Source organism: Nasonia vitripennis, chromosome 1 (assembly GCF_009193385.2).
Source record: "Nasonia vitripennis strain AsymCx chromosome 1, Nvit_psr_1.1, whole genome shotgun sequence".
NCBI lineage: Eukaryota > Metazoa > Arthropoda > Insecta > Hymenoptera > Pteromalidae > Nasonia > Nasonia vitripennis.
The window spans coordinates 11092780-11118376 of NC_045757.1; the positions used below are offsets into that span (position 1 = coordinate 11092780).

Consider the following 25597-nt stretch of genomic DNA (forward strand, 5'->3'; position numbering starts at 1 on the left):
AGGTACGGCGAAGGCTCGGGCGCAGCGAACGAACTCTCCCGCTATGTAGCCGCGATGTAAATGTACATAAAGAAAGGTTTGCACTCGCGTATGTGTGTACCTATACGTACAGACACACAGGTATAGACGCGGAGAGAGAGAGAGAGAGAGAGGAGAGAGACAGGTTCGTCGGTGAAAAAGTTCAATTTGTCTCGGGCGCTACACCTATCGCCTGCAGAGATCTGCATCTCCGCGGAGAACGAGAGAGAGAGAGAGAGAGAGAGAGAGAGAGAGAGAGAGAGAGAGAGACTGTGAGGCATAGAGGTATATGCATGTTGCGCTCGCGCGGATACGCACTCGTCTCTCTCTCTTTCTCTCTCTCTCGAGTCTGGCCTTGCTTCATACCCCGTGTTTCTCTTGGGCGCAGATTTTTCCTATAGGCTTTCTTCCTTATACTGCTATCTATCGTATTAATATTAACTGCCTCGTCGGCCGCTTATTAAAGTTTCCCTGAAAAATCAATTCCATATGCGCCTTGAAAACTTTTCAATCCGCGTCTGCCGATCCCTCGGCGTCGCAGAAAATAATTGATCGGCGAATCTCGAGAAAAAAGCCTCGCTATAATATCAACGACGATGGATCACGTCTTCGCGCTTGCGCATGACGCGAGCAAATCAGCCCGGGCAGCTGCTGCAGCGGCGGATGCAGCATCGTCCGAAACTCTTTTGTCTCTCTTTTTTTTTGGGGGGGGGGGAGAAGAGGCAGCTCCGGGTTCGACAGGCCGTATTAGGAAACCTGCAGTCATTGTACCAAGCGCGAGAAGAGGAACACGGGCTCTGCTTGTATATTATAAGCTGGCCCGCACGCCGGCCGAGAGAGCTTGTAAGACGCGCAGCGGAAATTGCTTTTTTTATTATTAATGATAGCGCGCACCGCTGCTCCGCGAGAGGGAGAGACTGATTTCGAGATTTATACGCTGCTGCTGCTCGTTTGAAATTTCCTCACGCGAAGATTATTGGCTCGGTATTTATAGAAGCTTGAAAAACGTGCTTTTATGTATAGGTATAGTATATATATACTTGCACGTCAATTTTATTGTTATTACAGACGTGTTATATGGCGCGGGTATACACTTTCCAAGTAAAATGCGCCCATTGTGCGGCAGTCTCATGCATCATATCTGCGAGCGTACAGCCGCGCAAAAATACCTCGACGCGCTGCGTCAAAATAACGACACCATTCATTGTGTTGGAAAGCGCAGCTTTGTCTAGCGCGCGAGCGAGCGGTAAAGCCTGCGCGGAGTCGAGATAATAATTTAAAAACTGCCGCCGCGATATAGAGTCTTGGAATCGAAATAGAATCTTAGCGCTGTGTATTGTGCGCGTGCAGAGTAGTGTAGTGTTCGATGAAATAAATTAACGGCGAAAAAGAGTTGCGAGAGTGCTCTCACTCCCTCCGTACGTATAACAGGAGCAAAAGAATGGACCGGATTATATTCGGATATATAGGTATAATAAACGTATACGCACTGTAGATGGCTATCTGCGCGCGCGCGGTCCGAAGCGGCGGCGGTGAAAAAAGTATTCAAGGTGAACAGGAGATGCAGCTTGAATGGGCGTATATGTATGAATGGGACCCATGGATCCTCTCTTCCTTTCTCTCTACTCTTGCCCGAGTGTTATATATGTATATACTTACTCTTCGATCGCGTGTGTGCGTGTATATACAGAGGGAAAGTTCGGTAATGAGCGAACGTCTACGATTTCAAATATTAGTAAAATTTATTGCAAACCAGTGTGTCGAGTATAGTCTTAATGTCGAGCCGCGATAGGCTCGTTTTGTTTTGAAAAAAAATTGCGCGCGATGATGAGTTATTACACGGTTTATGTGTATTTCTCGTACGTAAAAACATACAAACTTCGAATGCACTCTGTGTGTGAGTGACGTGTATGATTATATACACTGTGAAGATATACAATATTCGATGAAAATTTAACAAAGTACAAATAAAAGACTAGATCTCTCGTTAGACGAAATTGAAAATTAGCATCGGTTAAGTTATCGTGCACAGTCCCGCGTTTATTTTACGAGCTATACACACAACGCGACAGAACGTATGCGTCTTTCGTACACGCACACGTATACGTTATATCACCTTTAAATCGCCACTCGATTGCGTTAAAAATATATGGGTATAGGTATACACACGCATACTCGTTCGCAAATGCATATGTTACACAATGTTGCGGCTGTTATGATATTGCCCGAAAAATAAAGAAGCATAACAAAGATCTCTCGCTTATACGCATCGCACCGTATATAATATTTACAAAAAAAGTCGACTCTGATGTGTCAACGTGCTGCGCTATACAATAATATTATATTCGTATTTTACACATGGCAGCTGCGTTATACACATTTTATTTACAGAATATAAGTCACGAGCGTTTCACCGCATCGTGTGCCTATACGTATATAATATCATAACTTTAAAATCTGCAGTCTCTTGTCTTTGGCACAAAGCTACACGTTAAATAGGTATATATGTATATATGCGCGTACTATTACGCAACGAAGAGACGGATAAGACGTATCCTCGGCATTTTCAAGTCTATTCTCGTGAAATGCACTCGTGTGTGTCGACGTTACACGTATTATATCTCTCTCGACACTGTCCACGTGTTCTGCAGCGCGATCACTCGGATACACGCGCGTATGCATGTATAATTTACACTTTCCTCCCGAACGTCCCCGCATGTCGAAGGGTATCTCTTTGTACAACTACGTAATTATTAACAAACTACAACAATCTCGCGCGTTTGCTCTTGTTAATTCATTATGTACACGGCAATGATAACGGCGATTAAGTACGCGAACGATAAGCGGCTGCGGCGGCAGAGTGTATTGTATAACGAATACAAATAAATAAAAAGAAGACGAGCGCAGTGTAATCACGAACACGCGGGCAAACATTTGGGGGCTATAAATGCGAGTTATACACAAGAAACGTTCGTCCGGCCCACATTTGAATTTGCCGCCGGATCAGTTGAGCGGCAAGCTCGGCGGCGAGTTGTCCATCATTCCAGGCTGCAGTTCTACGCCGCTCGGCAAAACGGGCAAAGGCGAGACGGGCATCAGGGCCTGATCGCTTGCGTCTTGCTCGGCGTCCTTGAGGCCGGCGACCGGCTCGCCCGAGTCCGTCAACTCGCGCACGTTGCCGGGCAGGTAGTCCTTCCAGCTCCTGAAGAGGTACCTGGTGAACTTGCGCAGCTGCCGGAACTTGCAGTAGGTCGCGCCCTCGGCAGACTCGAGCTGCTGCGTCTGGATGAGGAAGCCCTTCTCCTTGAAGGTCTGCTCGAGTTTCTCCCGCTGGATGCTCTTCCTGGTCTTGCGCTTCCTCCGGCTATCGTCCTGGATACCGCAAACTCTGGGACAGCTCGTCTGGGGAGTCCTCTCGGCGGCCGCGGTGAGGAAAGCTCCGGCGGCCGAGGAGCCCCCGGCCTGGTTGGCCGGCTGCTGGAGGGCTTCTCGGGGGAAGAACTCGTAGCCGCGCATGCTCTTGTCGCCGGTGCCGCTGTAGTAGCGGAAGTTGCCGCCCGAGTCGACCGACAGGCTCTTCTTCTCCTGGAGCGTGGGCTTGGCGCCGCCGGTGAACTTGAACTTGCAGATGCTGACCTCCGTCGCCGGGTTGTTGTTGTTCTCCGTGGGCATCGGCGGGATGAAGATGGCCGAGCGCTTGCGCTTCATCGGCTGCTGCAGGCTCGACGTCTGGCCGCCCTGGCTCGTGGAGTTGCGCTTCGGTCTGGGCGACGGAGTCTGGGGAATGCTGGTCTCCGGCGACAGCGGGGTCTGGCTGGGGGACACCGTGGACGGGACGGGCACGGGCGTTTTCGGGCTCTCCAGCATCGAGTAGATGGACTTGGGCACGATGCGCTGCTCCTTGGGCGTCTGCTCTGGCGGCGGTGGCTGCGGCGGCGCGAGACCCTTCTCCTGAGCGAGCTTCTGGTAGTACAGGAACTGGGACTGCAGGGCCACCGGGTGAATGAAGACGCCGGCGTTGGGCCAGTACAGGAAGCCGGGGTTCGGTTTGGCAGCCAGCTCGTGGTTGTTGTTGAGGAGGTCGGCGCCGCTGCCGTTCACCTCGTTCGCCTCGCCGCCGTAGTGCATGTGGTTGGGGTTGATGGACTTGAGCTGCTGCTCGCTAGCGCCGAGCTCGCCGTTGACTTCCGCCTGAATTCCGGCCTCGGCCGAGTGGCCCTGCGTCGGGGCGCCCAGGTACTCGACGTCCTCGGCGTCGCTGGATCCCTCGCTCTTGGAGTAGTAGGAGCCGTAGGCGCTGCCGTGCTTCTCGCCGAGCCGGATCTTCAGAAGATTCAGGTCCCTGATGCAGAGGTTGAGCGGCTCCTCCTGCTCCCTGCAGGCGTTGTTCACCGAGATCTCGAGGGCCCGTCTCTCCTGCGTCAGCCGCTTCTCCAGAAGACTACTGATCCTGTTCTGGATGTCCGTCCGCTGGTACGGCGTTGACAGCTGGGCCGCGTCCTTGGCCAGGTCGAGCTTGTCTCTCGTCGTCGGCAGCTTCGACCTGTCGTCGAGCCCGGGGGTTCCAGGCAGGATGGTCCCGTAGTTCTTGTAGATCAGGTGGCAGATGTCGGCCTTCTTGGGCTTCCTGCCTCTCCTGGGCTTGCTGTTGTCCAGCGTGATCTCGCCCATGTAGGGCAGGTCCGAGTACTTCATCGGCGGTCTGGGGCTGGGCTGGGTCTGGACGTTGCTCCTGTGGTTTGGCAGAGTCTGCTGCAGCAGCTGATGCTGCTGCTGCGAAGGTTGATGGTGATGTGGGTGATGAGCGAAGACCGGGTGGGAGGGAAGCGGCGGCTGCGTCGACTGCGTCGAGGTGATGACGGATCTCCTACTGGCGGCCGTCGTCTGGCAGAAGTTCGCTACTTGCAGCGGCTTGGCGTAGATCTCGTTCTGCATGGCGGCGAGTCGCTGCAGCCAGCTCTGAACGTCGGTCGCGGGACCGGGCCCGGGGGCGAAGGCCGGCATCGGAGCCGTCGGTGCCGGGCTCGAGATGCGGGGCTCGACCGGAGCTGCGCTCGTGGAGTTCAGCGCGGCCTCCTGGGCCAGGGCCGCCTCGTAGTGATCCAGATACTCCGGGGGAAGGGCCTGGTGGTGGAACTTGAGCTTCCAGCGGGACTTCCTGCGGCCGCGACTGCAACGCAAGAATGGTAACGAACGTCCTGGATAGCTTTTTATTAAATATAATACTCGCCGCTAATTGCGTAAACAAAATATCATCTTACTTCGCCGGTTTCTTGCAGCCGTTCTGCTGAGGCGTCTGCGGGCTCTGGCTGTTGAACTCGGGGCTGGCTTGATCGGCGCGCTTGTGGTTCGCCAGGCTGTCCTCCGGGGTCGACTGCGCATCCCCGATCTCCGTTTGCGGGCTACGGGAGAAAGAAGGCTAGAGTCTAAGTTTCTTTTCAAACACCTCGATGTTCAGCCTGGTAGTATATTCACCTCAGCGCGTTCGGTTGCCTGCCCTGCTCGTCCTCCTCCTGGGGCTCCTGCTTCACTGCCATGTTGACGAGGCTGGGAATCGGGTACTGGATGTGTTGGCTGAATCGGATCGGCGACGACGTCTGCTGCGGCTGAGGCTGAAAGAGGCTTCCAGTGGGATCCGACACCGACGACGACGCATCTAAGCCGGTTGACTGTGCGCTGGGCACGATTTCCTCAGTTTGCATAATGCCCCCTGGAGAACAGATCGCGCGATGAGCGCCTTCGTTAATATTCGTATGGTAAAAAGTAGAGTATTTGGTTATTGAAAATCAAAGTTTCTCGGAAAAACAAATCAGCGAAGCAGCTCGTCGCGTTTACGCAACGACGCGAGAGAATAACAACGCTTCCGAGAACTCGTGAAAGCGCCCTCCCGATGAATTCATTTGCTTGCTCTTCGCGAGCTGTCATCCAGTGGCCAATCGACAGCTTTTTTTAACCGGACTCTGCTGCCAAGAGCTCACGATCACCATCAGCGCTTCCAACATCGATCAATTTAAGCAGCATATTAAGGGAGGCGCGGGTGGACGTCGCGGTGATTAAAGCTCCGCAGGAGAGTTTACATATGCGCGCGCTCGGATTGATGCAGTATATAGCGAGGCGACGGCGGCGGCGGGAGCGCGCGTAAGTACACATTTTATTTTTTGGCTATTTTTAGAGGAGTTGGCGTAGCGCCACTATTTTCGGTTCTCTCTCAAATTTCTCACTCCGTATTTGGGATTACGCCACCCGGCGAATTGCCGCCGAAAGCGCGCGCGAGCGCGCTTCTTGGCGATTTCAGAAATAACCATACGTGCATACAGCTCTTTCCTCGCGATCGAAAGCTGCAGGAAATTTAATCGCGGATTATTGTTTGCTTTCGATGAGCCAGCGGTGTGCGATAAATCGAAGAAATTGTCGGGCGTAATTGAGCTGTCAGGTGCGAGCTCGCGTGTGTGAGTTAGTGCCTCGCGGCCGCGTTGACGCTGCCAATGAAACAAGATCGCGCGCTGGTCGAGCCCGAATATTAAGATCAACACAGCTCATCTGATCACACACAGCGAAAATATCGTGTTTTTGTAGGTATGGGTATATACCTGTAACGGGAAATTTGCTTTCCGGCAACATGAAGTCTGTGGCACTCGCGGTCGTCTTGAAATCGCGCACAGTCTATACGTAAGTAGCCCCACAGCTGTCTGTCCCTCTCCCCCCGTTCAGGAAGACTCGGCTCCTCGCTGTCTCATATCGGCCGGCCGCACATGTTCCGCGCAACCCTCTGATGCACGTCGTCGCACTACAGTAGACGGCCGCAGCGATTCCGATCGAAAACTATCCCGATCCGTCGCGCTCCACGACGACGACTGAACGCGCGCGCGAGCGGAGGAGGAGGAGGCGTGTAACGCGCTCGCGCGCACGAATAGACGCGCGAAAAGCGCCGTGTTGAGCGGGGGTGGGGAAAGTGGAATTTTGAACCGTGTATACGTGCGCGCGCGCGCGCGCGTCTATCTCTATACTCACGTGGCGCGCGCGCGCGCGCCGATTTATTTTCGGACGACCAAATTGGAAGTTGGAAATATGAGCTTAAAAAGGAAGAAAGCTTGCAGCGCTCGCGCGCTTCGATGTGCGCGAACGCTGTGTGGTACAGAGCGGGGAGGTGTAACTTGAGAACCTGATGCGCTGTACAGAGCACATCGGTGAGCGTACGTGCGAGTTGAGATTTCGGATATCAGGGACGATGACTTGATTAGTGCGGAGCTTTTGTTTTGGAAAATTTTTCGACTCTTTTGCGGTCGTGAAGTCTAACGTCTTAGTGTATAATAGCCAGTTCAATCGAGCCAAATAAAAATCTCCCATGTCCCGAACGAAAATAACCCGTCCCGCGCCGAAGTTCCAAATTAACGCTCAAAATACAATCTTCCATCCCTCCGGCCGTCAACATCGCCCGATACAGCTATACGCGCACGGCCAGCAGCAGCAATGAAGTAGCGAGTTATTATGAAAGAATTAGTGTATACATAAGCCGCGGGAGGCGTGAGCGCTGGCGCGCGGGCGGATATTCTCGATTTGGACGAATGGAAATCCGAGATTGCTCCATATTGGGAGATGCGCGCGCGCGAGATGCTAAACTCGAGGACGGCGGCTCTTCCTCGGCTTGCATGCACGCGCGCTTGCGGCCGACACCTCTGCTTCATCGTTATACTGATGCTCGCGCCTCTCTTTCTCTCTCTGCCCAACCTGAGCTGTATATATTTAAACGGCATTCCCGCGTCTCGCCGGCTGACGCTCTATACTGCGCTTCTGCGTGTCCGTGGTGGGACGTGCACGCGTGTGTGCGTGTGTACGTTGTTTTTGTAGTTTTTGCATAAGGGCGTGGCGAGGGTGCGAGGTTTTTGTGGATTACGCGAGGACGAGTTGTTATATAGTTGGTTGCAAAATGATTTCTTTTTATTTTTTTAAGATCGATTGGAATTCTTTTAAAAGGCTGCGGCTCTATATAATACGAAGCTCTTTATGGAATTTCGTTGGTTTTAAAACCCTATTATGAAATTTTCATTTTATCTGTTTGTTTGTTATGGCGCGAAATGAAGAGAATATTTTACTGCAGTATAGGCGCTACAAATATTTTAGATTCTATATGACAGCCCTGGTGTCACGTAAACAGTCTTACATCAGGTAATTGCAACAGCATCAAATTTTTTTCGCCCTCAATAAACGACAAGATAACAATCAACAAATAAACGAACAGGTGATGAAAAAGAATGATTTAACAACAGCAAGTTACAATTCCTAACTTTGCATGAAAAAAAAAACAACACAATTATCTTTATATTAATTCAATACTTATAGGTATATAATCGAAATCGAAAAGTTTTCGTAATAGTGACTATGGCGATAGGTATTACTAAAGCTTGACAAATGAGCAAAAAAGATGCAGGTGACAGTCTACAGCTGAGCTGCTACAATATGCTTAAGATCAAGAAATAAAACATGCGAATTTTGTATTAAAAAACTCCAAGCATACATATGAATTGCAAAGATTCGATAAACCAGGTGATACTTAAATATTATAATAGATTACTGCAAAATTTGTAAATATATAAAGCAGTTTTAAAATAGAGAAAAACTGAATGAATGCGAAGCCAATCAATTAATTACATTGTCACATTCGAATTGTAACCAATTGTCATCGAAACATTGTAAACTAAAAAAATAATTTAACAGATTGTATCCTGCACAGTTTCCTACCTCGGTTATAAATTAAGATAATTTTTTCCAGTATAAAATACTGCGCTAACAAATAAATAAGCAATCTCCAGATAAGATATCGAGGCGTGACACAAAAAATTTCGAGACTCAAAAAACTCGAAAGCGCCTATATTATCCACATACACATGCAATCATCGACGTATACACACACACACGTATGTATAGCCAACAGTCAATGAAAATGGTGAGGCCGAGTGGGCGTCGGCTGGTTGACATATAAGGAATATAATAAAGAACACGCCTCGGAGCTTGGTTTCTGCGTTGCTCACGAGGCAAAGAGACACTTTTCGCGCCATTGTTGCTCTCTCACGGACGTTCTCTCTCTCTCTCAGTTCGCATATAATGCGCAAGAGATCATCATTTCACCTCGAACAGAGGGCCGTGCACATCGGATTCGATATAAAATGTGTACTACTCTCGAGGCGGAGAAAATATACACTTAGCTCGTAAAAGTCGTCCCGGAGTTCATAAAAAAAGAGCGTAAATTGTCGTTAGCATTGACATTTTTTTAACCGTCTCATAAGCGCAGGCTGCTACACTACTGCACGCACTTCATTAGCATTCGCGACGTCCGTGAGAGAGAAAACTCAAAGATGAGAGAACAAAAAAATAGACCAAAACCGAGAGCAAGCGCGAAATTGCTCAACTCTCGGATTTCGCCCCAACGCAAAAATTTCAACATGTATAATAATCCGCTAAAATTGAGCAACGCACGAGCTCGCGACTACAAGACTACTTACCGCCACGGTACACCACGACGCAAAACAGGTCTGATTATAAACGTCATAAGATCTCGTCGTATGCGTTATATTCGAAGAAAGCCAGTATACGACGGGCGCAGCTTCCTGTCGTTTACGAAACGGGAAGATAATTAATATGCGCGCGTTCTTTTTCTTCGGAATCGAGAAATGCCCGAAAGAGAAGAAATGAAAATAATCGGCATTTATACGATGCGGAGAGAAAGCTCAATTTCCTCGCCTACGCGCCCGGTTATACATTGTTCCAAATAAACGTCGAAGAGTAAGACGCGTGGAATCGGTAAAACGCAGGGAAAAAAGAGAGGTACGCATTGCTATATATACATGCATCGCGGATGCAGGTTATACACACGCCGGGGGGAAAAGACATAGTCGATTGGCCAGAGGTGAGTTGTCTCGGTGCCCCCTTCCCTCGCATTCTCTCCACCTACTTTACCCCCTTTCGCCAGGCCGAAGCGCCTTTCTACGCCTCTATTCCGCGACTCTCCTCCTCCAATCGCCTGCTGCGATCGGTGTATCATATACTATACGTGTGTTGATTATACGCACACTCTTTTATCGCGACCGCGAGCCGCGTAAACAAAGCCGTCGGCGAGGCTCGCTTTTACATCGTTTATTAATAGATAAGTTTGTCGCGGGATGAAAAGAGGCTCGTTCGGACTATCCGTCATATTCAATTTCGCGCGCGAGTATATAGGTGCGCGTATAAGATGCGGGTCCGCGCTAGATTTTATTTTTGGGAAAGCTCCGCTCGCCTTCGACAAAACTCGGCGTAACTCTAGAACTGCTGAATTAGGTTGGAACGAAAATATACCGCCGGCTGCGTGAGGTTTGTTGCCGCTCAGTATGCCCTCCTCGGGCACCCACGCGTCTATCTGCAGCCCAGAGTGCCTGTATAGAGTCGAGTGACACTGTCGCAAACGTATTCGCGAAAAGTTTCGCTCTATTTTATTCATCAAATGGGAATGCGGCTATATTACGCCGTCGATCGGTAAAAAGGAAAGCTGATGTTTAATTGAATGATAAAATCCGTCGTTATGCGGAAAGCCTGAATGGCTGTTGCATAAAAAGCGAGTGCTTGATCGCAAGTGCGAAAAAAGTGAGTCTTAAGAATGGGGCATCGCCGCGCTGAATCGATTTCATTCAGAAGGGAATTCGACGCGTATTATACCGGTTCTCCTCTCCCTACCGTCGTGCGTACTTTCCCCTCCTCTCACCGCGTCTCTCCACCCGCAGCCGAGAGTTTCATTCATCAAAACGCTGCGCGCGAGCTCTGCTTCTCCTGCACTACACCGAATGCGCAGCCGTCCTTTCACTAGTGCAGTCTTATTCGTTAATTTTTTCAACGTTTCCACAATGTTTGGGAGCTCGAAAGATACACCGCGAGTTATGGGTTGTCGACGAGATAATAGTTTTCTTTGCTCGGAATGAGTCGCGATAAGCAAAGTTATCGTGAATGCACTGACTATCTATATACAAGTTCGAGGCAAGTCGATCGCTCGGCGCGGGCAATTAAAGAAAAATCCGTCGAAAAAATTCAGCCCTTTTCCCAACAGCCGGCGAGATATTCCGAAGCCGTAATACAGATATATACACAGAGATGTAAGGAGGAGCTGCTGCATAAGAGCGGATCTAGCTCGCTGCGAAAAAGGAAGCGGCTGGTATAACTTACGAACATTCCCCGGCGCGACGCACGCGATTTCCCGGCGCCGAGTTCTTCTTATAACGAGATCGACGTCGTCGCGCATCATATCAATATACCGGTCGTACAGCGGCTGTTGGAAAAACTCCGGATTTAATGGAACTTTGCGAGGGGGCTTAATGACGATCGGTGAGCCTGTCTCGCGATGTATATAACGCTGCGCTGAATTCATGTCAAACACACAGCTCTAATCGTTAATTCTCGGGGGCTGTATATACTTCGAGGGATCGGCTGTCTATACGCGCGTGAGGAGCGAGACGCCGATGTTTTTCTTGGACAAGCGGCACAACGCTGCAACTAAAAGTTCTCGGAGTGAGCTGAGCTTCTGTGAATTACCTTCGAAGCGGTATGAAAATCGCGCGCTCTTCTTGCGTGCTCTCGGAAATTATCGAAATCGGCAAGACGACGCGGCGCTGCGATACTCTCATACGCGAAACGGATGCGTACACGAGGTGGGACATAACGTGAGAGTTCCGGCACTATACCAACTGTACGCGTACATATTCCGACAAGTAGGCAATAACGATTGCGTGTGTACCTATACGCGCGCACACACGGCTCTCGAGCCGAGGTCGCGCGGAGTGTCGTACTTTCCACAACCGGAAAAAATCGTTGCAAAAGCGACTTTATAATGAGGCTTCGCGCGTGTAGTGTGTATGTGTGTGTGTGTTAGCTTACCATCGACGACGACAATGATCGCGTGTATAATGACGAGCATATAGCCGAGCGATCGCCTGCACGAAATGTACAACGATTTCCAGGAGAAACGAGATTTCAAATCTTGGATTTACCGCTCTCTCTTGAACCGGAGCATTTGGTATTCAAGCTTTTTAGCATTCATTGCGCGATATCAAGATTAATCGGCTGTACGAGAAATCAATATCGGAAAAGGAGAAGAAAAAAAAAATAATATAACGAGCTTGGCCTGACATTATACATACGTAGAAGCAAAAAGTTTCACCTCATAATTTCGTAAGTTTCTCAATAAGGCTAGATCAAGATAAATCCCGCACTAATTTATTCCGGACTGGAAAAATAAGTCGCGCTGCGCGGATAGTAGCTTATAGCTACAGATTAGTCGTTTGCCCATTCATTATTGTATCCTGCGCATGTAGCGTTATGTACATGTGTATATCATGTGAATTTATATATTTCACGATAGCATTGTATTGCATGTGCGCAATTGCGACTAATTGCAAAAGTGCGTATAGCATTATGTTATACGAATACAACAATCATCTCCTCTCTCTCTCTCTCTCTCCTCATACCTGTGATTGAATTCTAGCTTAATAACCGCGAATTATCCGATTCTCAAATCGTCCAACCATATACCCGCGCGTGTGCTATTACACTCCATCGCTTACGATCATACTTATAAGCCTTAAAAGTGTCGACGGTTATACTGTGCCGCGATCTCACCACCACCTCTATAAGAGTCATTAATAATCCTCCGAAAGTCAATTCATCCGAGATAACTCGCTCTGCAAGCAGCCATTTCCCAGGCAAAGGAAGAGAGAAATAAAGGCAAAGCGATCGCGCGGGGCCGTTCGCGTCGAGTTTTAATCTATATTTCCAGTTTCTGTCTTTATATTCACGCTCATAAGCCAGTCAGCCATACACGGCGCGCTCGGGATTTTTCCTTTTACATTTAATCTTGAACAATCTAGCCTGCAGCTGCTGCGGCTCAGCTCTCCCAGCGCGCGAGCGACCGGAAGGCGTACGCGCCTATACATAATGATACCGGTTAATAAAAAATCGCGTCTGGCGAAAAGCACTTTATGTACTTCTCGGCTACACGCGCGCGCGCCTATAATGAAATTTCAATATTTCTCGCGCTTTACAATTTTATGCGCGTAATAATGTAGTATGAAACGGAAAATATAATCCGATTTTTCTATTGCTATTTCATATACGCTTATGCGCACTGCCGTATAAGGACGGTTATATTCTCTCCGGTAATGTAGCATAATGTCATTAAACGAATGGGTGACTTGCGCGCGGCAAACGAGCGAATTGCGAGTGTATTAAGGCCAACGATAATATTGTTCCTCTGCTCCGGACGCGTATATAGTACAGTGAAACGGCGAAAAGCCAATATTTTCGATATATATTATATCCCTCTCCCCACACAATAGCGCATTAAATCTCGCGTATTCGCTTTATGGCCTGAATCGCGCAATATGCAGCCGTCGAAGATGCGCATCTCGCGATAGCCTTACGGCGATTAATCATAAGCGCGAGAGCCGCTTTTGTATATATACACGACATTTGTTGTAAGCGCGCGAGCGTAGAGCGATTTAATCAATTGCACTTCGAGAGAGCTGCGCGCGCGCGGCTAAATTGCGCTCCGCGCATTGACTCTACTATGCGTTTTTCAGATGTCACTCGCGAGATAAGCCACTGCGTATATAAGCGCGGCTTTCATATATATTGTACGATTTGCATGTTCCGGATCTCGAGCAATTTTTGTTCTCCTTCGAGTTGCGCATATAGCCTCGAGTGACCCGTGAGTAATAGCGCACATATAGCGAGTCATCGCGGCGAGTTGACCGAAAGACACAGTCGACGTACATTATAATCGCTTATCGGAGAGGAAGCGCGCGCTCTCTCTCTCTCTCTCTCTCTCTCTCTCTCTCTCACCATGAGTTTGGAATCCATAACGAGCCTCGGGCCACTGCAGGAGGAGGCTGCGGCCGCGGATGAGTCCGGTCTCATTCGGCTGCCGCTCATCTACAGCTGCGCGCACACTCCTTTACGTAAGTATATACAAAAACACTGCTCGTCACGTGGCGCAGTCTCTCTCTCTCTCTCTCGCTCTCTCTCGAGAACGCGAGTCGCGTGTGTATATCGTATGTCACTGCACTAATTATCCGTATCACTGAGCGTAACGATATCTATGCAAAGTCGAGTATACATCAGACGATCATCGATCAAGGGTGTATGTAGACTTATACAAGTGGTGTCAAAGTTCGCGGGAGAAGCGCGGCGCTGGCGATGAGCGCAGGAGAAGGGCACGAAGTTGAATGGGGCGGCGTCGCTGCATTTCGCGCTCGCTCGCCTCGCTTGCGCGCGCACTCGAGAGCACGATTCGAATGTGACTATTCGTCCGGCTTCGTCGACGCTCGGAGAGACTCGGATGACGAGGAGGAGAGGACCGCCGGCGAGAGACTCAAGGGAGAGAGGGGGCACTTCATTCATTACGATTTTTAACTTTGCGTCATTCCTCCGGCGCTCGGCTCTTATGCAGGGCTGCATCGGTACAAGATATAGCCGCGTGCAGCGCAGACTATCGCGTATTATGAAGAGAGTTTTTATACATAGGACAAAATCGTCATTCAAAAATAGTCACGAGAGAGCTGCAGCGTCGAAACATTCATCAGACATCCTCCGACGGCCCATCTGCTCAAACAGTCACAGATAAAATTCCTCTCGGAGCTCTGGCGAGCGATGCGCATCGCCGCAAGAATGATCCTCGCTCGTTTTATATCCCGCATTATATTATCCTCCGGCTCGAGCGGCGAAAGCCGACGTTTCCAAAATTTAAGGCAATCGTAAAAGCCGATCTTGTATAAACACACGCGCACACTACTGCCGAGCGCGAAAAAGGCATTCGTTCGAAAGCTCGCAGCGAAAAAATCAAAACACCTCTCGAGCCTGTCCAGCTCATCGAATACCGTTACACCATCGCGGAGAATATAATGTGTATATGCCCGCGAGAGACTACGACGCACACGGAGCAGAGAGTCGCGCGCGAGGAAACGCGCAGCTTGTCGATCTTTCGACAGATGCGGCATGAGAGCGAGGCAGGACACGCGTGGGCGGTCCCGACTATGACCGAATTCGTGCTGAACCACTTAAAGATGACGCATACTTTTTCGGATGCGAGCATCAGTGAGAGGAAGGACAGACACGCGTTGCGCAGTGTCACTGTCTATCACTCGGTTTATCGCCGCCGAACGTCGACGTTTTCTTTTTACGAAATTCATTCATGCTATCGCCGGTCGTTGTTCGTTATGTCACGTCCGCTATCGGTTGGCTGTAAGGATTTTTTTTTTATTTTGGCTCGATCGCTCGATTTTTCGTACACTCTATAATTAAATTTTTGTGAGTCGATTGCAAAGCTACCGATTTTCAGATCGTTATAATCATGTCCATCGGGCTGTACACATCCTCGTTCCCACAGCATTTATACAAACAGCGACGTGCTCGCGCAGAGAGATATATACATAACGCGTTCGAGCGAAGCGCAAAAATCACGAGAGAGGGGAAGTGCGTGGGCGTACGGAGTCTGCTGAGAGCACTGCAGCCGGTGCAGCAGCATTTCTCTCTGGGAGGCGTTCTCGCATTATGCCCCCCCAAGAACAACAAAAGACGAGGCTGCCATCGTGCAAGTGTATATGTGTGTGTGGCTGATGACCACTTGACTGGCTGCGGTTCGCCAGTTTAAAGCAAACTCGCGCGCTGCTCCCTCGAAGGAGAGTTGAAGACGAGTCGCTTTGGCTCTCTATATATGCGTATGCGCGTTGATATTACGTTCCTGTTATTGTGTTGCGAGACAATAGGATGTTGCTCGGCTTATCAATTTGGGGAAGTTTGTGTTCGGCTAACGCTGACCTGATATTGGAACTTTGAAGTGCTGCTCAAATAGACAATCATATCGACAATGGGCACAATACAATGCTGGACACTATATATAAGTAGTAGAAAAGTATAGTCTTACATCGAAAGCGTTAAGAAGGGCATTTAAATCATAGCCCGCGCGAATTCATAAAGTCTCCAATTAACTCTCCGCGCGCTCGGTTTGCGAAACGCTCTCGTGTCAGTTCTCAAAAAATCGTCTCTCTTTCTCGATATCCGCAGCGGTTACATACACACAGCCTCTCCTTCGCTCTTACACGCACATACACACATATGCACATGCGCCAGGCGAGACAAGCAGCTCTCGCGACGCCCACGTTTTCCAAGTTACGATAGTTCGCGGCTTTGCTCGGTACCCGCACTGTATACATATACCCACTATGTGCAGTACACGCGAAGGTAAGTACGCAATGCGCGCCGCATTATATGTGAATATAGGTTCGCGCGAGACACCGCGTCTGGCAATGCGTTCCGAGGAAACGGCGATTACGTATACTGTCATGAGAAAATTGTCCGGGAGTTTGGTTCGGCTTTAATTAGCGGTCTCGTGGATTGGGCTTTCACGATCTTTTCCAGAGACGTTTAGATGCGGCCTGAAATCAGAGATTCGATATCATCGTACAAGCTTCGATTGTAAAACGGTAAAAGTCGCGCGTGTGCCCGATTTAAAAAAATCGTCGCGCGCAGCGCAAGAGCAACGGTTATTAAAGCTCGAAGAGCGGGAGCGAATTGAAAAGCGTCGTAAAAACCGGCGAATCGTCAAAATATTCCAAAAGCGGTACGAAGTATCGAGCGACGCAACAGTCGACAAGCGCGCGCAATAATAAAACGCTGTATGGATATATCTGTGGCCAAGTACATATGCCCGGCAAAAAAAACGATCGCACCCAAACATTCCAATCCCACGCGAATCTGTATCCTAACGTTCTTTCATATAACACATGAGATGCCTTCTCGCGCTCGCGGCTCTCTCCTATATACGCACTACAACTTTTCATTCCCCGCGTCTACTCTCGTCCCGTTCTCGCGCATGAATGCTAATAATCATCTTGTGCATGCATGAGATATGGCTCTCTGCAAAATTTTCATAAGCGATCTCTTTCTCCTTTCTATACGCGCTGTGTACATCGATAATTTTAATTAGGCTCGCTGACGAACAATCTCATTTGGGATTCGTTGCTTTTCATTATTGCGTCGAATAGCTATATATAACTACGAAATCTTAGGTGTATTTTCTAGAGGAGATGAGAAGTTCGTGCCATATTCGGACTCGAACGATTAATTCCATGGTCATCTCGTACATTATTCAGTTAAAAAGAAACACACACACTTATATCCTTACTAAGAAGATCAATACCAGCGTCGTCATAATCGCTTACGATTCAAGTTGTCCGCTGAACACACATTCACGACAAAGTGCAATTCTAAAATCTCGCTCTGTGTCCCCGATAAATTAACGAATCCACGCGACATCCTTTCTCGGAAGCATGACGCGATTACAGCTTATGGATTCGCAAGAAAGCAATTTACGCATCAACCGCGCGATCATTTAAACGTCAGAAAAATCCGAGATTTGTGTAACGAGCGACGCACGCATATGGCGCTATAACGCGTCGTTCGAATTTGTCAAAGCGTCGAGAGTCGCGCGATGCCCCGAGCAAAACGCGTAGGCGAGCGTGAGACGTGTGGCCTGACTCGTAAGACACATACACACACATACGAGAGACAACGGTTACACAAATTAATAAGAATGAGCGATCAATCACTCAGTTTTCTCAATTTTTTGCGCTCATTAGATTTGGAGCTGTCCTGACTCGTTCGCTGAGTTATTAGTCATCGCAAGACAGCGATAGCTCCTTCCACCTTTAATGCGCTTACAGTATATCGATGGAATATCGCGAACTTGTATCGCCTTGTCGTCGGGAAAATTTGAATAGAACGATCGACTCGAGCAAACTTTCCCGCAAGTCGAGTTAAGGTCTCGAGCTGCACCTTCGCCGAGTTCGCGAGCGCATGTACATACGTTCGGGCGCGCGCGATACGGCTGTATAACCGGAACCCGTCGCCTACGCACTTTCAACTTCGCCTGATACTGGTCCGCGATCGACGCTTAAGCGCTGCATTAAACTCATGCTCGTACCTTTAAGCGCACCGCGGCGCGAAACTCGAAATCGCGGTTGTAATTGGTCGCTACAGTGACTGCGAAGAATTCTTTCGTACGTTAGTTATTTTATTACAAAAATTTTCGGCGATTCCACGTTATACGATACTTATATATGTACAATTATAGCAATACGGGCGTCCTTAAGATTAGATTTTATATTACAATAAATTTACATCAGACAACTAGGATTCAGCCCATTTCGGCGGTGTCTAACATGGTATTAAGATTCGTCGGTATCCATGTGACTCCGTTATGGCAGACGAAGAGGATGTTGCTGTCGATGTAGGCTTGCACGTTGCCGACTTTGTAGATTTGTTTGCCCTCGCGGTACCTGTTTGCGAGTGGCATAAAGAGAATGCCCCTTTCTTCGCACTTCTTCTGCACGAGATCCTTGAATCCTTGCGGGATTTCCGAAGCAATCCTGACGGCCTCGGCCAGTCTCTGCAAATGCAAGATCGTTTTAGTGATTGGATCGTCAATTGCTTGAAGCCCGAAAAAATTTATTATCGGATTTCCGCCTTACCTCTATCCTTGGCTGAGAAATTTGGGGCATCTGTGGTTGACTACGCTCCAACGTCATCAAATACGATACTTGTTCTACCGAACCAGGTTGAAGTCCCTGAGATACAGTGACTGCTCTATTCATCATTTCCAGTGCTTTCCTGAAGTGATCTGCAGACGAATTATATACATCGTTATTATAGCTCGATGTTCTGACTTAATTGAATTTTTAAAGCTTTTATTATTTTTACCTTTAATTATCGGTTCAGCAAGTAATTTATCACTTAGCATGCCCTTCCATCCCGTGTACCAATTAGTCACTTGCTCATAGTTTGGAGAGTGATTCAACCACAAACCCAAAACTTGCAACCACTTGGGGAAGAAGAATTTATCCAATAACGAGGCCATTATGTGAATCGGAATCAAATCTTTCCAGTCATAAACCCACTCCCATTGATCCAGATGCTGCTGGTGAGGATTTATTATCAATTCAGAAAGCGCGATCTGCAGCTTTGGTAGAATATTTTTTACAAGGAAAGCGTCCATGTCGCCTCTCGCAAAAACTTGAGACCATGGCTGCAGCATCTGTCTGGCGGAATTATCCGACGGATGCCACGCACCAAGAGCAGATCCAAGCTTTCTTCTGATCACGGGGTATATTAGAGTGTCCATTCTGTGCCCTGAAAAGTTTGAACAGAAAATTAATACCATTCTAGTAATTTTTACGCGCTTATTCAGCAAAACAGTCAAGTCAAACTTACTCATCAAAGGTAACCATGGATGAATCCAAGTATGGATTGGAACGGTGTCTGTTACTGGATTCCACTGTTCTACATCAAGAGTAAGTTTTGGTAGAATCATCATGTCTAATAGATTATCTAAGATCCATGATGGAAGTAATGGCATCCAGAGCTCTAACAAATCAATAAGATTATCTGGTTGTCTGCAAGCCCAATTCCTGAAAACAAATTCATATAAATCAGATAAATTATAACTAGCTTAACACTTATCAAGGCACGTGAATAAATGAAGATAGAAATACTCACTGTATGGCACCCCTAACCGAGGGCATCCATGCGTTCCATACGAGTTGATCATATGGATTCATCGACCTTGTATGATGATTGAGTCGACCATATTCCAATATATCCTTCCATTCTTTGAATAATGCTAGTGGTAATTTTGGTTGTGTTAGGGGGTTCCATGTTGCAAGGTGTTCTTTGAATTTGGGAACGATAAAACTGCATGCCAATTCACCCAAATCATAGGCTTTGTATTCTTCGTAATGCCTCTCTTGCATAATCTTAAATGCATCAGCTGTCTCTTTCAAAGTCATTTCACTATTTCTATCTAATAGTTTATTGACCATGGCTAAGACATTTTCTAAAGTTCCAATCAACTGAGCATGTTGATCAACTATCTTTTCCAATGTAACCTTCTCTGCTTCGAGAGATACCACTCTGTCACTAAGGTGCTTTGTTCTTCGATCATTTTGTATGATGTTTTGCTCACATAAATCAACTATCATGTCTAAATTATGTTGCAACTCTGGCAATGCAAAATTAACTTTTGACTTTTTATCTGGTTCAGCTATCTCTTCATCTGGTAGTAACTGACGTTTCCCTAATGCACTATGATAACCGCTAAATGTCCGCTGTTCGGGAGTAGTCATATCAGTTACTTTACATTTAACTATTTCGGTGTTTATTGTTGGGCCTTTTTTATTGGATTTTAACCGCCCATCCTCCAGTACTTCATCTATACTGCGAAAAGAATAATTTGATGGCTTCTTATCGCTCTTATCTTTTCTCCACTGTGCGGTTCTAGGTTTTCCCGATTTCTTTGCTTCTATTTCCTCAACTGCTGACTTAATGTCAGCAAGTTTTTGTACTTTTTCATGACCATACGCTCCAATGGCTCCTCTTCCTTTTCTCAATCTAGCTTCCACAGGAGCAGTTATACCCTGCAAAGACTTACCCAGACCTTTGCCTGGTTCAAAACCCATCTGAAGGAGCAATTTGGCCCCTATTCCTTTGGTATGTACTTCCCAACTGCCCATCCCTGATTTAATGAGATCTGAATTCAGAGGTGTTCTTTTTTTTCTCAATCCAGCAATATCGTTGTTGCCCAAATTAAAATTGAGATGTTGCTTATTTTGAATTCGACTTTTGGGTGCTTCTTCTTCCGATTCACTGAAATGAAACGAGTTATGCATACAATAAAAAATGGAATTGAGTTTTCTTTCTCAATAATTTAATTTTTTATTTAACAATCTTTTACCTTGAGCTATTCATTATCCTCATATTATCATCATCCTCTTCGTCCTCGACTTCTTCCTTTTTCTCTTTTGGCTGTCCAGCTTGTTGAATACCTCCTGCTACAAAATTTACAGGTCCTCGACTCTTTGGTGCTCTGTTGAAAGTTGGCCGTGCTTCAACTTCTTCGTCACTATCGCTAGCCCATACACCTAGAAGATATTAGAAAAGGCATTAACAATAATGTACACACAAGAGGATACATATGAAAATATGCTTTTGCAATGTAATTGATCACGATATCATCCAAAAATGATGACTAAATTTTTAAAAGACAACTTGTACCATGAATTGAGCATTTGCAGCTTAAAAATTTGTATTTTAATTAATAGACAAATTCAGTAGCAGTTTTTCTATTGAAGCAATATAGCATCAGATATAGAAAATAACGTTCAATGACTTTAATATCTTACCCAACATTTGTTGCTTTTTACTCATTTTTCGCCGAGGCCGATGTATGTTGAACTCGTTGTCCAAATCATAATCTGAGATTTGGAATTTTTCCATTTCTTCGTCCGACATTGTGCTAGATTATTAGTTTTGCACTGTAACAAATAATTAATTTTACACAGAGAAACGTCTTCAATACTTGACACTGATGACAGAGACTGAGCAAGCAAGATGGGGCGAATATTGTAGGTTATATTTTGAACACACCTGATGATGTCTTTACGAACGCAAGGATATATATATATATATAAAGATATGGCGACACGACGCGGGGCGGGATCTTCAAATATTCAAACGAAGCGTACATAAATAGAAATGTTCTCACAAAAGCGAAACTGTTTACTTTTAACCTTGTTTCGGTAATGCAAATTTCAGTTGTTGATAGAGATGGACGTTTGTATCGGATATGATGAGTTGAATCGTTCGACAGTGCGAACTTGTAAGCGCCATCCCTTATTTTTGAAAGCCGATTCTGTAATTTTGGGGTTTCATGCGGAACTTGGTTTGTATGCACTATATGCGTACGAAGTAGAGATTTCACGGGTGGCGATATCTTGAAAATGTTATTCAAGACTAAACTTTTTATGCCGGTTAGACCTAATCGCAAGATTCTCAGTATATATTTAAATGGGGATGAAAAAATTAATTAAATTATAATAAAAACACCGCGCAAGCTCTACACAAAAATACAGTAAATATAACTCTATACTCACAATGTATTGACGCCTGAGGGGAATAACCCCGTATCTGGGGATCCGCTCAGAAAATCCCTATTAGCTCAAAAGCTGCTATTCGGAATTAACTCTGCCGTATCTGAGGATACTTCGAGAACACCGAACCTCGGTATCCACTTTAAAAGAGGCATATTTTTCTTCTTCGATTTTTGCTAAACAGACGCGGTTAAACATATTCTTGTGTTAAACATGTGAGTCAACTGTTATACAATACAACTTTTTCTACATGCGCAAATACTTATACGGAATAACCGAATTTACTTTAAATTTTCCTTCAACCTATTATATTGAAAATATAAAAAATGAAATAAAAAAGTGTGTATTAATAAGATAAAAGAAAATGCAGATGACTTATTTAATTATTTTAGCCGTAAAACCAAAATATTTCCGAACTGTGCCTTCATCTTTTGATTTATAGCGATGGGATTTATTAGCCAGGATTTTTTTCAAGCAGGGGCGAATCGTACGTCATCCATCAAATATATATATATATATATATATATATGTGTGTGTGTATATATATTCTTCATGCTGATGCAATATAGCTTATGAAACATCACATATTTACAATACAGGTAAAGATATCAAATACCTGTATCATCGCGATTCCATTATCCCCTCTAAAAAAAGCGATGGCCTATATTTTGAAGCATTTGTTGTGAAGCATTTAATACGTGATTCTGATTGGTTGCCATAGTTTATTGGTTATGAAGCGACATCTGTGTTAAATGTCGCCAAAATTTAAAATGTAATTTCAATTATAACAATAAAATCATTATTTTCAAATCATTCTGGTTCAGAAATTTGAATTTAGCATTTTCAGCGGCTTTACTTTTCCCGTGACACTTTTTAAAGAAAGGATTGTAAAATTTTAAGTAAAGTTTTAGAGGTCAAGTAACGAATCGGGCAACAAAAAACTGAGCGCGTAGCGCGCTGAACTTTGCTAGTTCGGCTAAAAAGAAGACCGGTTGAAAATATTCATGTATAAAATTTAGTATATGATTTCATTACATGATTTTATAGTCTCGAATCATCATATGCTAAAATCAGGTACTAAAATCTATACTAAAATTGTCTAAAATCATGTATTGTAATTATGTGTTCCAAAAACATGATATTTTGTATAAACCATATTTAGGAAACAATATTTGATTTTAATTATAAGATAATATACGTATAAGATAATATACGATACACGTGTCATAAATTATACCTGCGTATTATCGCATATTTATTCCTTCGTTATATATTGCTTACAGAATAACAAACGAATTTATCAAAGGTCACGGTAAAGCCCACTAGATGAGTATTTTTTCGAGTTTTTATTTGTTTTTTAGAAAAAATTTTATTGAATTCTTTGAAATAAGCGTGCAAATAGGTGTGTATATATATAGGCAAATAATCTTGATTGTACTGTCAATTAAAGACAGTCTTTTTCGTGTTTGTGTGTGTGTGTGTGTGTGTGAGTGTATAATATATTGTACTCTCGAAACGAATGTTCATCAATATTTGAAAATTTTCTTTACTAATCGAGTAGCGCGTTAAGACGTACCCCTGTTGAAAATATATGTATACCTATATGAATATCCAGGTGGATTTTCCATATGGATAATCTATATGGATTTATGTGGATTCCATGTGGATATCCATATGGAATATCCACATGGAATCCACATAAATCCATATGGAATCCACATGAATCCATATAGATTATCCAGGTGGATTTTCCATATGGATATATGGTATATATTTTCAACAGGGAAATGACGGTGCTTATACGCCAGAGTAATAAATGACTAAAATTGCGCATACAAGAACCGGCGAAATGGCGCAGAGTTAAAAGAAAAATCAAGCATATCTGAAATCCGGCGCATACCCTTATATACCAAAAGTCTATAGAATATAATATAAGGTTCCCGCGCGCGGCCAGCAAAAATCTCATTCCTGCAAAAAAACGAAAGTTATTTACCTCGCGTCTTTCCTACGAACCGCAAAGAATAAGCCTGTATGGGGTCGAAGCTTTTCTTTCCATCACCAGGGTCAGCGTCGAATATCGGGAAAAGAAACTCCTCGAAGGGGGAAGCGAAAGGTCGGGGAAAGAGAAGTATTATAGGAGTGTAGAAAGCAAGACGCGGCGGGCGGCGGCGGCAGGAGCTACTTCGACTACGGCGTATACGCGATGAACATATCAATAAAGGCGGCTCGACAGCCGGCGTGAAAAAAGCCAATCGTTTACCTACCTGCCATCACAGGGGGGTGCGGTGTGTTTTTACGCCCCGACCTACTTACGTCTCTCTCTCTCTCTCTCTCTCTCTCTCTCTCTCTCTCTCTCTCTCTCTCTCCCTCTCTTTCTTCGAGTCACGCCTCGCTTGATCGAGGATCTGCCCGCGCGCGAATCGAACATGTGTATAGCTAGTCGCGGCTGAGAGAGAGAGAGTGAGAGAGAGAGAGAGAGAGAGAGAGAGAGAGAGAGAGAGAGAGAAACGGAGCATTTATACCTACCGCAGCTTCCGAGCCTGATAGATAATTAATTAGGCCGCATTCTGTGTGCAGGATGGGGCTTTGCTCAGTCTAGTGGAAAGCGCGTGGATATGGGATGGGTCTATTACAACCCTGCGCTAGCTGTCATGCGGCGTATTATACACATCGATGCGGATATTTGACTGGTGGCGTTTTATATTGCATAATCGCGATAATGAAAGTTTATGCAACACTACACTGCAGCGTGGCGTGGTGTACAACTATTCGTGGTACGAAAGTAGTTTAACCGTTGCATTAAAATAGAATTTGTTATTATTTAACAGATTTTTTCGACGTAATCCTTGTGGGCGTGTTAACGCGCAGATATGGATTTCCGCGCACAAAATAGTAAATGGGCTTCATGCGAAAACTGCGATTTTATTATACGTTTGGAGAATCGTGCTTCGGGGAAGAAGAAGCTGCGTTATTTCGTTGATGAGATGATGAAATTCAAAGCAGTCATTACAGAGATGCGTAGTTCCAGCTATTAGCATCAGCGAGGAAATTAGCCATTATCTCATATTCGAGTAAAAGACTCGTACACAGCGATGTTGCTTACGTATGAAACGAAAACTCTTGTATTTCTGCGCCAAGAACAGTCGGAACGTACAACAGCAGAATCAAACAAGACGATTCAATTAAGGGCCTATATAGAATTATACGTTTCTGTCAGACCCCCCCCCCCCTCTCTCTCTCTCTCTCTCTTTCTCTTCATACAGGGTTAGTAGTCGAGCGAGCAAATAAGGGCCACTCCTCTGGCAATCCAGTGAGCTTGCGGCAATCGACTAGGGATTTCCATAGTCAAGACGAAATTGGTTGAGTGGCCGGTGGTGCTAAGAGTTCCAGCCCTTTGTACAGTCTTGTAAACCGGGCACTCGTAGATGCCGCTTTCGGGACTCTGACGCTTCGTTTCCGGTAACAGCAATATCGGATGCATTTCTGTCGACAAAGACGTAAATAGTTTGAAGAACAATTAATGATAGCAACGAAGTTTACGACTGAACCGTCGCAGACAATCAATATTTGTCAAAAGTTGA

The 25597-nt window shown here is 46.0% G+C and overlaps 3 protein-coding genes across 10 annotated transcripts in view; all 3 read right to left on the minus strand.

Moving 5' to 3' along the window:
- Window positions 1-1741: 1741 nt before the first annotated feature.
- Window positions 1742-18326, minus strand: LOC100114177. 3 transcript variants are annotated; one of them, XM_031923398.1, is made up of 4 exons: window positions 18214-18326; window positions 5494-5728; window positions 5280-5420; window positions 1742-5188 (listed from the first exon to the last, which is right to left on the minus strand). In XM_031923398.1, the coding sequence occupies exons 2-4, from the start codon at window positions 5718-5720 to the stop codon at window positions 3022-3024; spliced, it is 2535 nt and encodes an 844-aa protein (XP_031779258.1). In that variant the 5' UTR covers window positions 5721-5728; window positions 18214-18326; the 3' UTR covers window positions 1742-3021. The 3 variants fall into 3 exon arrangements, with proteins under 3 accessions (XP_031779258.1, XP_008204391.1, XP_016836725.1); XM_008206169.4 differs by lacking the exon at window positions 18214-18326 and adding an exon at window positions 13879-14350; XM_016981236.3 differs by lacking the exon at window positions 18214-18326 and adding an exon at window positions 6609-8331.
- LOC100113933 (tuftelin-interacting protein 11) lies at window positions 18086-22208 on the minus strand. Of its 3 annotated transcripts, XM_032596216.1 has the most exons (9): window positions 21657-21900; window positions 21514-21586; window positions 21270-21401; window positions 20822-21008; window positions 19588-20733; window positions 19303-19499; window positions 18793-19221; window positions 18564-18712; window positions 18086-18481 (listed from the first exon to the last, which is right to left on the minus strand). In XM_032596216.1, exons 3-9 carry the CDS (start codon window positions 21376-21378, stop codon window positions 18230-18232), a joined length of 2469 nt encoding a protein of 822 aa, XP_032452107.1. In that variant the 5' UTR covers window positions 21379-21401; window positions 21514-21586; window positions 21657-21900; the 3' UTR covers window positions 18086-18229. The 3 variants fall into 3 exon arrangements, with proteins under 3 accessions (XP_032452107.1, XP_016836730.1, XP_016836726.1); XM_016981241.3 differs by lacking the exons at window positions 21514-21586; window positions 21657-21900 and adding an exon at window positions 22020-22208; XM_016981237.3 differs by lacking the exons at window positions 21514-21586; window positions 21657-21900 and having other exon boundaries at window positions 21270-21506.
- A 2903-nt stretch (window positions 22209-25111) lies between these two features.
- LOC100114223 (dynein heavy chain 1, axonemal) overlaps window positions 25112-25597 on the minus strand; it is a 55317-nt gene continuing 54831 nt past the window's right edge. For 3 of the 4 annotated variants that reach the window (XM_031931151.1, XM_031931146.1, XM_008206625.2), the window contains one exon: window positions 25112-25499. In XM_031931151.1, coding sequence (XP_031787011.1) covers window positions 25362-25499 — 138 coding nt within the window. In that variant the 3' untranslated portion in view covers window positions 25112-25361. The remainder of the gene's footprint in view (window positions 25500-25597) is intronic. The other variant, XM_031931162.1, reaches the window with a different exon arrangement.

What these genes read in the sequence shown, in the direction of transcription:
- LOC100113933 (XM_016981241.3), bottom strand. Translation starts at nt 21,378, where the DNA reads ATGTCGGACGAAGAAATGGAAAAATTCCAAATCTCAGATTATGATTTG. An exon ending in AGGATAATGAATAGCTCAAG is followed by an intron (nt 20,734 to 20,821) that starts GTAAAAGATTGT and finishes GTTTCATTTCAG; the next exon opens with TGAATCGGAAGAAGAAGCAC. An exon ending in TGCTGAACCGATAATTAAAG is followed by an intron (nt 18,713 to 18,792) that starts GTAAAAATAATA and finishes ATTCGTCTGCAG; the next exon opens with ATCACTTCAGGAAAGCACTG.
- LOC100114177 (XM_016981236.3), bottom strand. Translation starts at nt 6,639, where the DNA reads ATGTTGCCGGAAAGCAAATTTCCCGTTACAG. An exon ending in AAGCAAATTTCCCGTTACAG is followed by an intron (nt 5,729 to 6,608) that starts GTATATACCCAT and finishes TCTGTTCTCCAG; the next exon opens with GGGGCATTATGCAAACTGAG. An exon ending in AGGCAACCGAACGCGCTGAG is followed by an intron (nt 5,421 to 5,493) that starts GTGAATATACTA and finishes TTTCTCCCGTAG; the next exon opens with CCCGCAAACGGAGATCGGGG.